Below are 11,264 nucleotides of genomic sequence, written 5' to 3' on the forward strand. Positions count from 1 at the left end.
TAGCAGGGATGAAACGTGATGGAAAATGGATGGATGGATTTATTTGGCTTTGAATATGAAACCTGCAAAAGAACAACTGAATGGATTAAATAATGGATGATTTAACATGAATGAAAGATAAAGGAATAAGAAAAAATAAGAGTTGGATGAATAGGTACAATTAAAATACTAGACTGCTAATTTTTAGTTCCTAGTTTTCCAAACTTCTACCACTTAAACTTTACAGATAAAAATGTATTTTTATTGACAGAAATCATTCGTACAGTACATTTTAAGGACATTGGTTGCTGTTATTCGTTCATTTCTTCAAAGCAGAACAGTCTTCAGCAGACGTGTGTTCAAACAAAACAAAAACATTCAAATTACCATCAGCGCCTCCATGAGTGCCTCAGCCAGGCAACCTGCTCCTACACTACAAAGACCGGCTCCTCCCTTTCATATGACTCTCATTTAGGCAGTTCCTCAATGATAATCCTGGATACAGAATTCCAGCCTGTGGAAGCGTCTCCCCTGGGATAATCGGCGCAGGTCCCCACCCACACCGCCACATCCACCAACCCAGCTTTGATGCCCTCGCACAGCCCCTCAACTGGGAATGAAAACAAGAGCAGAGGACATTGCAAATGAATTTCAGGGAACAAACATAGAAAGCTGGAATAGTTCAACTCTTAAATTCTGGTTTTGTTTCCTGACACGCCGAAGCCATCCTAAACTTAAGTAGAGTGGCGTTTTAAAAGCTGAAAGCATCAGCTTCGCTCCACAGCAGCTGAACAAACAGGATTATCTGTGCATCCTTTGTGCAGAGATCAAACGCTCGAAAATTCCACTGCTTCTTTTTTTCCTGTTAACCTGCACTACTGCTCAAAAGTTTGGGGGCTAGAATTATTAGAAAACTGTTAAGTCGTTGTTGAGGCACAATAATTTTCTCCTTAATATTTTTCTTTCATCAAAGGATCCGACATCTGTAGCAATTAAAGCTTCGATGACCTTTGGCCTTCTAGCTGTCAGTTTGTTGAGGTAATTGGAAGAAATTTCACTTAATTCAAGCTGGTCCCAACAGAGTTGAGATCTGGTGACGATGCTGGGACAGAACACCAGCACTCTGCTTCATCCTGCACAGTTTAAAGAGACACTTTGGGTCATTGCCTTGTAGAACCAAACTGCTCAGATCAAGCGATGTCTACATGGTGTTTAAAAATGGAATAATAGCCTTTTTATTTAATATTTCCTTTATCTTATACAAAACTACCCTTAACCCTTTATAGGACACTCAGTGAAATACTTTGAAAATTAAAAATTTCAAGCCAATAGTGTTATTGGAATCCAGGACAAGACCTTATTACCTTTGGAACACTAAAAAAAAATGGATATTTTGATGCCAAAAATTAATGTCAATGTAATAACTACAAACGACAACTTTCCCGAATATATTAAGAAAAATAACAAAAGTGATTCTATATGAAATTCATGAAAAACTCTCTGAGTAAAATACATTTTTTCGGTACCTTAGAGGCATTAATGCTGATACTGGCGCTTACATTTTTTAGTTTATAAACCTAAATACAGCTGGGCTTAACTAGGCTTATTAACTTTTTAACTTTACTTTTTAAGTTTTTAATTAGCTTTTTACCTTTTTTCCTTGACTTGTTTTTTTTTTTTCAACTTAAATCACAGTAGATAATATATAATTTAATGGCTCATCTAATTGGTCAAATGCCAAAATAAGATGTACAGCCATGTAGCAGTATCTTTGCTGAATGGCGGGATATAGATCTTGTACTTCTAGACTTCACTGAGGGACAGGGGGGACGACTCCATTTGTAAGGTGGATGCAAGGAACAAAAATGCTAACTTGCCCCTATAAAGGGTTAACAGGCACCAAAACATCCCCAGACCATCATGTTTCCTCCACTGTGCCTGATAGATGGTACCAAGCACTCCTCTAGCATTTTCCATTTTTCCCTTCGTCCCATAGATGTTCTTTGTGAGATGCGATTTTATCTGATCGATGGTGTTAAACTCTTTATCAACTGTACCTTAAATGTTTTAAAGAAGCGGAAGCTGGAAAGTATGTATTTGTAAAGTAAACGGTAATTATGATATCAGTAATCAAACATTTGATGTTAAATAATATTGAAATGTTGCAATTTCAAGTAAAATAACCAGAGTTTCTGGTTATTCTCTGCGTTGAGTTTCGTGGTGCTTTGCTTAGAGTTATTTTCTTTGCAGGCTGAGTAAAAATAATTTTGGTAAAATCTATATAACACAGGTCCATTGGTAATATTTATATACCTATTAGTTTTTCTTGTTTTGTTGTTTAAAGGTTTTTTATTTTATTTTGGACTGTTTATAAAAAGAAACCGGTTTCCTGGCAAAGATAAATGGGACTTTAAAGAGGAAAACTGACTCTTGAGTGGAACCCAGTGAAAAGCTGCACAGATAAGAGGAGAACTTTACATCCACACACCTGAACCTTAGGTTAATCTGTCATAAAAAACCTTCCTATGCCAACTGCTTTTGCTCTGTTCTTTTGTTCTTTTGCAAATCTCCTTTGGCTGGTTAGTTCCAGCTGTGGCTTTTCAAGACAGCTAGCAGCCTGAATTCCCGTCTTCAATGATGTTGCACTTGAAATATTTGAAATCTAGATAAATCCTTTTTTCTAAAAATAAGTGCATTTGTTCTTGAATTTAGGAGTTAAGTGAGACACTTTGCCAATGGAACAAGACAATTTCCATTTAACATAAGAAAAAAAACCTGCATTGCCATATGTCAAGTGCATATTATCTGATTATCTCATTTTAAGAGTAAAAATGCTCATCCCATTGGCAAATCATCTTATCTACCTCCTCAAATCAAGGGTAAATACACTTAATTTAAGACATTTTTACTTATTTCTGAGGGTTTTTGCAGTGCGAGACTAGTGTTTTGCAGATACAAATTAATAAAGTTGCAGACTGAGGACATGTGAGGCGTCTGTTTCTCAAACTATCTGACCAATTTCAGTTTGCTTGTGTTAATGATAAATCTTCCTCATGCTCCAGGGTTCAAACCTGGGTTTGATTGGTGACAAAGCCATTCTAAAGCACATATCAAGGTGCTCATTTTGAGCCTGGATCCATGTTTATTTTTTATTCTGTTCATGGTGGAGGATCCTGCTTCACAGCAGCAGGTTGAGCCAAACATCCTCTAAATGTGCAGGGTCATCTTTGAGCACCATTTCACTTTTCTTTCTCCAGTTAACTGCAGTTCTTCCAGCAGCCCACACTTTATCTGTTCTCTTTTTCTCATCGTCTTCTCCTTCTTTCCCATCACCCGGCTTGCTACAGGTTTGCCTGCTGTGTCTAAAAGTAGCAGCAGCAGCAGCAACCCAGACTGACAGCAGCTCATTGGATAATTTGGATCAAGTGCAGCCTGGAAGCTTAAGAGGGGTTTACCATATTAACAGGAGAAGCGTCACAAGTGAAGTTAGACACTGTTGTCCGACAACATGCGATAATTTATAAATGTTTTAAATCAAGTTGGGTCCGAATCAGCCAGCAGGTGGGTCCGGATCCGGAACCCGCACCACTAATCCGTGGCCTCAGGCATACATTTTTCTAAGGTCTGTATTTGTGACCATTTCTTCTCTAATGTTCTTACTGCTATAAACCCCAGAATTTCCCCATTGTGGGACAATAAAGGGATTTTATGTTCTATTCTATTCTATTAATATTCTCTAAACTGCATTTCTAAATGATTTATTGTTATTTTGATTGCAGAAGTTTGTGTTGTTTTATTTAAAAATTAGGGCTTTTTTAAGTGATCCCAAACAGTATTGATTACAACTAGACTTGGTTCAAATGCACATTGCTAAGATGCATTTGATGCAGATCCGTCTCTACCCAATAAAAAGAATTTAGAAAAGAAAACAAACGTATTTTTCATCTTTGGAAAAGGGATGAGCTAATTCCTTATTAAATTCTTTCCAAGCTCAGACGTAGCAGCAAAGATCCCATTCATGATGCTTCCACTGCTGTGCTCCCACTTATGGAATACAGTCATCTTTTTTAAGGTGTAATGCTTCTGCATCATTATGAGCTGCACGATTTGAGCTCTTTTCTATTCAGCGTCTATTCTTTTATCAAAGTGGCAGTAGAGTTTCCCTCCTCTGTAGACAAATTTACAATAAAACAAACATCTGCAACCGGTGCAAGAACTTATTTAGTCCATTACAGGAGATCAGATTTTCTAGATACTAAATTCAGAAGGAAAAAAACTAAGATAGATGTAAATATCACCAGAAAGCATGTGGTAAAAGTCCACCGCCTAGTTAGCCGATGATGAGCCTCACCTGATGATGTTCTGTGGATGTTAATAGTGGAGTTGAGCTCCGGACTTCCTTGATCCAAGTAAATGATGGACTCCACTGGTAGGGGTCCTGTGCACTCGGCTCCATTGAAGGTGAAGTACCACCTCTGGCAGCACGCATTCTTGCACTTGAGTCGTAGGGAACCACTGAAGAGGACTCTGAGAGCGCTGTCTGAACGCAGCTTGGTGAACGTGCAGTCCTTCAACACAGCAGGAAACAGATTGTTGGTAAATCTGCAGCTTTTAGAGCGAAAACCCCTAAATCAACAGACTTTCTATACTAATGTAGAAGGTGTTAGATTTACTTTATAAATAAGAATTTTGCTTTAATCTGCAGAGCAATTTCATTGAACACCCCTGATTTTTCACATAAAACCTCAATAAACTGTATGATTGTTATGTTGGGGGGGAATAATGAAAACTTCAGGGGTGTAAATACTTTTGCACATCAAAAAAAATGAATGTGGGATTTCTGCATCATTAGAAACACGCAATCATACTCACTGCTATTTTACCCAGGTCGATCCCATAATTCAGAGAGTTCCAGGCACACTGCTTGTAGTTGGGTCTCCACGGCTCCTCAAAAATCTCACTGATGCATTCCCCTTTTTCCCCTTTGAGCCCGTCACGTCCTGGGATACCTGGAGTGCCTGGAATGCCATTGGCTCCGGGGTTACCATCTCTTCCAGGGGTTCCTGCTGGGCCTTGCATGCAGTTGCCATACTGGGAAAAAAAAGAAAAAAAAAAACAGCTGGATTTAATCATCATCATCATCATCATCAACTTTATTTATAGCTTTTTAAAACAGCTACAGCTGAAATCAAAGTGCTGAAAATATTAAAACACAATAAAATTATAAAATAAGGCATAAAAATATAAAATAAGACAATAATAAAAATGCATTTAAGCTAAATAATCAAGGTCACAGCAACTAAGTAATGCAAGTGTTAAAAGCCAGTGAATAAAAGTGCATTTTTAGCCGTGATTAAAACTTTGGCAGTGAAGGAGCCTCCCTAATGTGCAGAGGGAGGCTATTGCATAAAAAAGGAGCAGTCATAGAGAAGCCTGTTGCCCCTCTGAGCTTCCGTTTAAACCTCTGTACCTGCAGGAGCTGCTGTTCTGCAGACATGGGAGACCAAGGAGGCATGTAGCAGGGAAGAAGCTAATATAAGTTATTTTATTCATTTATTCTTGTCTTTTTAAGAGTTAAATCCATGTTTGGGAAGCATGCAGATGAATGAAGCTTAATTATAACTCATTTACAAGTCATATAAACAAATATAATACCAGTGGGGATGTGGCAAGAAAAAAAAACTAGATGTTTAAAACCAAGATGACTGCTCTGAATAAACAAACATGAAGCCGCCAAACTAATGAAAGATAAGTTGTATAAATGAGGAATTGGAGCCTTGGAGGCTAGCTAAATCTGTAGGTGTCTGACAACACATTTCTCCAAGTGATTCATTGTCCTCCTCATGTTTTCTGCTGTCTTTATGCAGATGCTGCATCTTACTCGAGCTGACTCAGACTCCCTCGCAGACAGCAGAGCTTGCCAACAGCTACCACACACAAACGCTCAAACAATGAAGAAGCAGTGAAAAAAAAAAAGCAAGACAGAACACGTTCCTCAAATAGATATTCCGTACCAAAAGATTGCTGCGCAAAGGTTTGATCTCTGCTGGGGTTTTTTGGGCTTTAATTTTAGTGAAGGATATTTTTATCGTTTAAGAGCTCCCTGCTTTCAGCAGATGTAAACTAGAACAAAGAAGTGCATCCTTGACCTCACATGGATAACTGGAGATTTTTTTTTTTTGCTCAGCATGCAGCTGTGGAAGCCATGAAGGCTCTGCAGCCAAAAACAAAAGGCTTTTACTTCAGTTTCAACACCGTGTCCTGAATTGGGTCCCAGGGGGGAAAAGTAGGATGAAATACAGGATTCCTATAAGTCAGCTTCGTTCAAACAGATGTATGAAGGTCTGCTTTTGCCATCCAGCTGCAAACGGTCGAGCCACCTAAGGATCCGAGACCTTACATCATCGCTGAGGGAAACTGTGAAGCTGTGAAATTAGAAGGTTTGTTAGTGGTATTATATGTGGTGAAGTAACATTGGAATCCTCCCAGGAAAATGGGACCGGATTCTTCCCTGCACCCTGGATTATCGGTCTCACGTCTGGAAATGATTCCAAAAAAGAGAGGAAAGGTCTGCAGAGTTTATTAAAGGTTGCAGGCAAATGAATGGAAACTCTGTCGACCCTGTAATACAGCTGACTTTTATTCTAAGTGCCAGAATGCCTGGGTGAATTATACTATGGCAATGCAGCAAATAAACAGACTGTTCCTCTACCTCGGTGCATGCCATGCACAGTACTTGCATCAGTGCTATTCTGCAGAGGAACTGGCAGCATCTCATGCATTATCCCACAACAAAGCAAACACAAAAATCCCTTTTAGGAACAAGCAGAGGCTGAATATAAAGCTCAGTTCAGAGATTTCAAAAGGTCTAAGGTGTAAAGTTGGATTTAAAGATTACCATGCTGTTCAGAAAAGGAGATCTTCGCTCATCGGAGGAGTGTCTAGTGCAGTTGGGTTTGTCTGCATCATTTCCTGTGCACTAGATACAGACAGTCACAAAATATGTTTTTATTACACTATACAGGTGCTGGTCATAAAATTAGAATATCATGAAAAAGTAGATTGATTTCAGTAATTCCATTTAAAAAGTGAAACTTGTATATTATATTCATACATTACATACAAACTCATATATTTCAGATGTTTATTTTGTTTAATTTTGATGATTACAAATGACAACAAATGAAAATCTCAAATTCATCATATCAGAAAATTAGAATATTACTGAAGACCAATAAAAACAAAGGATTTATAGAAATGTTGGCCAACTGAAAAGTATGAACATGAAAAGTATGAGCATGTACAGCACTCAGTATTTAGTTGGGCCTCCTTTGGCCTGTATTACTGCAGCAATGCGGCGTGGCATGGAGTCGATCAGTCTGTGGCACTGCTCAGGTGTTATGATAGCCCAGGTTGCTCTAATAGTGGCTTTTAGCTCTTCTGAATTGTTGGGTCTGGTGTATTGCATCTTCTTCTTCACAATACCCCATAGATTTTCTATGGGGTTAAGGTCAGGAGAGTTTGCTGGCCAATTAAGAACAGGGATACCATGGTCCTTCAACCAGGTACTGGTAGCTTTGGCACTGTGTGCAGGTGCCAAGTCCTGTTGGAAAATGAAATCTGCATCTCCAAAAAGTTGGTCAGCTGCAGGAAGCATGAAGTGCTCTAAAACTTCCTGGTATGTGGCTGCGTTGACCCTGGACCTCAGAAAACACAATGGACCAACACCAGCAGATGACATGGCACCCCAAACCATCACTGACTGTGGAAACTTTACACTGGACTTCAAGCAACGTGGATGAAGTGCCTCTCTTCTTTTCCTCCAGACTCTGGGACCTTGATTTCCAAAGGAAATGCAAAATTTACTTTCATCAGAGAACATGACTTTGGACCACTCACCAGCAGTCCAGTCCTGTTTCTCTTTAGCCCAGGCAAGACGCTTCTGACGCTGTCTGTGGTTCAAGAGTGGCTTGACACAAGGAATGCGACAGCAGAAACCCATGTCTTTCATACGTCTGTGTGTGGTGGTTCTTGAAGCACTCACTCCAGCTGCAGTCCACTCTTTGTGAATCTCCCCCACATTTTTGAATGGGTTTTGTTTCACAATCCTCTCCAGGGTGCGGTTATCTCTCTTGCTTGTACACTTTTTTCGACCACATCTTTTCCTTCCCTTCGCCTCTATTAATGTGCTTGGACACTGAGTTCTGTGAACAGCCAGCCTCTTTAGCGATGACCTTTTGTGTCTTGCCCTCCTTGTGCAAGGTGTCGATGGTCGTCTTTTGGACAACTGTCAAGTCAGCAGTCTTCCCCATGATTGTGTAGCCTATAGAACTAGACTGAAAGACCATTTAAAGGCTTTTGCAGGTGGTTTGAGTTAATTAGCTGATTAGAGTGTGGCACCAGGGGCCATCAATTTTGAACCTTTTCACAATATTCTAATTTTCTGATATGATGAATTTGAGATTTTCATTTGTTGTCATTTGTAATCATCAAAATTAAACAAAATAAACATCTGAAATATATGAGTTTGTATGTAATGTATGAATATAATATACAAGTTTCACTTTTTAAATGGAATTACTGAAATCAATCTACTTTTTCATGATATTCTAATTTTATGACCAGCACCTGTATATTTAAATTTAAAACATTATGATCAGAGTTTAAAAAGTTTAAAAACTTGTTTTAGCTATTTATCGTTTCCAACTCAACAAATAACAGTAGAGCAGATGTGTTTGAATAGGATGGATTATATTTTATATGTATGAATTATAAGCTAATGCATCAAAAAAGTGTCTAAATTTAAGTTTGTATTCAGCTTTTGGCAACATCATCAAACTTGCTTGCTAGCTATCCTTCCTTCCTTCCTTCCTTCCTTCCTTCCTTCCTTCCTTCCTTCCTTCCTTCCTTCCTTCCTTCCTTCCTTCCTTCCTTCCTTCCTTCCTTCCTTCCTTCCTTCCTTCCTTCCTTCCTTCCTTCCTTCCTTCCTTCCTTCCTTTAAAAAAAAAACAAAAAAAAAAACGTTAGCCTAATTTTGGGTAACAACGTTAGCCAGTAGCGTAAGCTGTAAAACCTTTAAGAAAATACATTATCAGACAATTTAGACATTTTGTCTCAAAATTGAGCTTTTATTTTGTTTTTCTTCGCTGCAACATACTTGAATAAAACTCCTTCAATTCTGCTGTTGCTTTTGATGTTTTTGGGCGCCATTTAATAATTTCAAAGTGGCCCTCCTCCATTAACAACTTTCTGGAACCCCTCCTGTAGAAATGATTGATTAAAATCTACCACTTAAAATATATACTAAACCATGCATTAGTTTTACTTAGTAACCTCTACCAGTTTGTTTATGAATAATTTACAACATAAATAACAGTAACAGGTTGACATGTAATGCTCTCATTGCAGGAAGCAGGGAGAGGGGCCATTGATTCTGGGAACCCTAGTTTAAATAAATATGTTATATATTCCCAGATATAAGGCACAAATGTCTAATTTCTGTAAATCTAAACACAGCCTAGCTGGAAGCAGCAGGTGGTGTGTTGATCTACACGCAGACAGGGTGCAGATTGAGGTGAATGATCATAAAAAACACTGAACTGAAGGTCTGTTAGCCATGAGATAGAAAAATAGCTCACCCCCTCAAAAAGTTATTTTTAACAGGGAAAATAGGAGCAGGAATAACAAAGCCAGACAGCATGAGCCAGACCCTTACTTCCTGTTTTTCTTTTTTTAAGAGCCCACTCTGTCTGTTGGAGTTCTGCCAACCAGGGAATAATGGGGAACCAGCTGACCTTACATACAAAGAGCAATGATCTGCAGATTGAGCCAAATCATCCTGAAGAGGGTTTCATTTTCCAAAAAGTAGTCAGCAGAGTAATCAATTCTACCATTAGTTGTAATCAACTTTAGTTTCTAAAAAGAAATCCTAAACCCTATTAAACAGAACAATAACAGACTGCAGTAAATGCAAAAATAATCTATGAAATATACATGAGGGGAATCAATAATACAGCTCGCGCTATCATGAAAGCCACTGAGTGAAATAATTATATTTTAATGAGCTAATCAAGCAAGTCTACTTTCCACGTTTTTTTAAGCTGATTTTTACAGCCTTACCTTGTCAGGGTCAGGTTCCTTTCTTAATCCCTTATTTCTTATCTTTTCCCCTCCATAAAGAGGTAAGGCCAGGCAGAAGAGAAGGAGCAGGCGGCTCACCAGAGGAGACATCCTTCCAGTGGTGACAGGCGAGTAAGTGTGAGCTGTGTGAGAGAGAGATGAGAAGCAACAGTCCGGAGGCCGGAGGAGGAGGAGGAGGGCAGGCCAACAGGGAAGGAGCCAGTCAGCGTGCAGAAGGAGCTAAAGAAAACATCCCAGTTGGATCTGAAGGGGCACAGTGTGTCCACTCTGTGGAGATCTAATAGGACTGCACTGTTAAAAAAACTGTTATAACAGAAAGAAAAAAAGGTACATGTGTTTCAATGCTCTATTTTTATTTTATTTTAACAGATAAAAGTTTAAAACTCTGGAGTCTGACTTTGATACAACAGCCATGTTCAAGTCTTTCCACATACTCTTTATCAGATATTGGTTTGGACTTTGACTAGGACGTTCTGTAATACAGTATGAATATGCTTTATTCCAAACCAACACAGTGCTGCTTTGTTTGTGTTTAAGGTGACCATATACTCTAACTTCAATCATAAAAAAAACTGTTTCATAACCATTACTGCAGCTGTGAGCACTAAGCGACTATATTGTTGTTAATACCCATAGCATAATGCTACCACCATTGTGTTCCATCAAGGGGATGATGTCAGTTTTCCAACACACTTAAGATTGTCTTTATCCACTTGTCTCATCTAACAAGGCCATTGTCGGCAAAGGCTTTCAGCAAATTGGGTAATGGAATTTTTTATGCTTTCTTTCTGTTTCCTCTTTAATGAAGCTTAAGCAAAAATTAAATCTGACTCTTACCAGCTTCACCTGGATCCCTTGCTCAAGCTTCAGCCAATCAATGTCAGGACAGCGGCTCCTCCAAAGCTAATCATCTTTCATGATCCCCTTCATGTAACTCCTGGCCTTTTCTCCCTCCCTCACACCACCAAACTTTCACCCCACCTCCGCCCCGTCTCCTCCCAGGCCGAATCCCAAACCGCTCCCTAACCACTAACACTTAACTATCATGTCTCATTCGCAATGAAGTCAAATCTTGCAGCTGTGGAAGGAGCCTTGATTAAAGCTCTGTGTGTGTGTGTGTGTGTGTGTGTGTGTGTGTGTGTGTG

General features: G+C 39.0%; 1 protein-coding gene across 2 annotated transcripts; it reads right to left on the bottom strand.

Annotated features, from left to right (window-relative positions):
* Positions 1-299: 299 nt before the first annotated feature.
* LOC119795636 (collagen triple helix repeat-containing protein 1-like) lies at positions 300-10,263 on the bottom strand. 2 transcript variants are annotated; one of them, XM_038303713.1, is made up of 5 exons: positions 10,099-10,263; positions 6,878-6,958; positions 4,852-5,070; positions 4,331-4,547; positions 300-589 (listed from the first exon to the last, which is right to left on the bottom strand). In XM_038303713.1, exons 1-5 carry the CDS (start codon positions 10,207-10,209, stop codon positions 447-449), a joined length of 771 nt encoding a protein of 256 aa, XP_038159641.1. In that variant the 5' UTR covers positions 10,210-10,263; the 3' UTR covers positions 300-446. The 2 variants fall into 2 exon arrangements, with proteins under 2 accessions (XP_038159641.1, XP_038159642.1); XM_038303714.1 differs by lacking the exon at positions 6,878-6,958 and having other exon boundaries at positions 10,099-10,259.
* Between the last annotated feature and the right edge of the window lie 1,001 nt (positions 10,264-11,264).

Source organism: Cyprinodon tularosa, unplaced genomic scaffold (assembly GCF_016077235.1).
Source record: "Cyprinodon tularosa strain WSP-4 unplaced genomic scaffold, ASM1607723v1 ctg519, whole genome shotgun sequence".
NCBI classification, from domain to species: domain Eukaryota; kingdom Metazoa; phylum Chordata; class Actinopteri; order Cyprinodontiformes; family Cyprinodontidae; genus Cyprinodon; species Cyprinodon tularosa.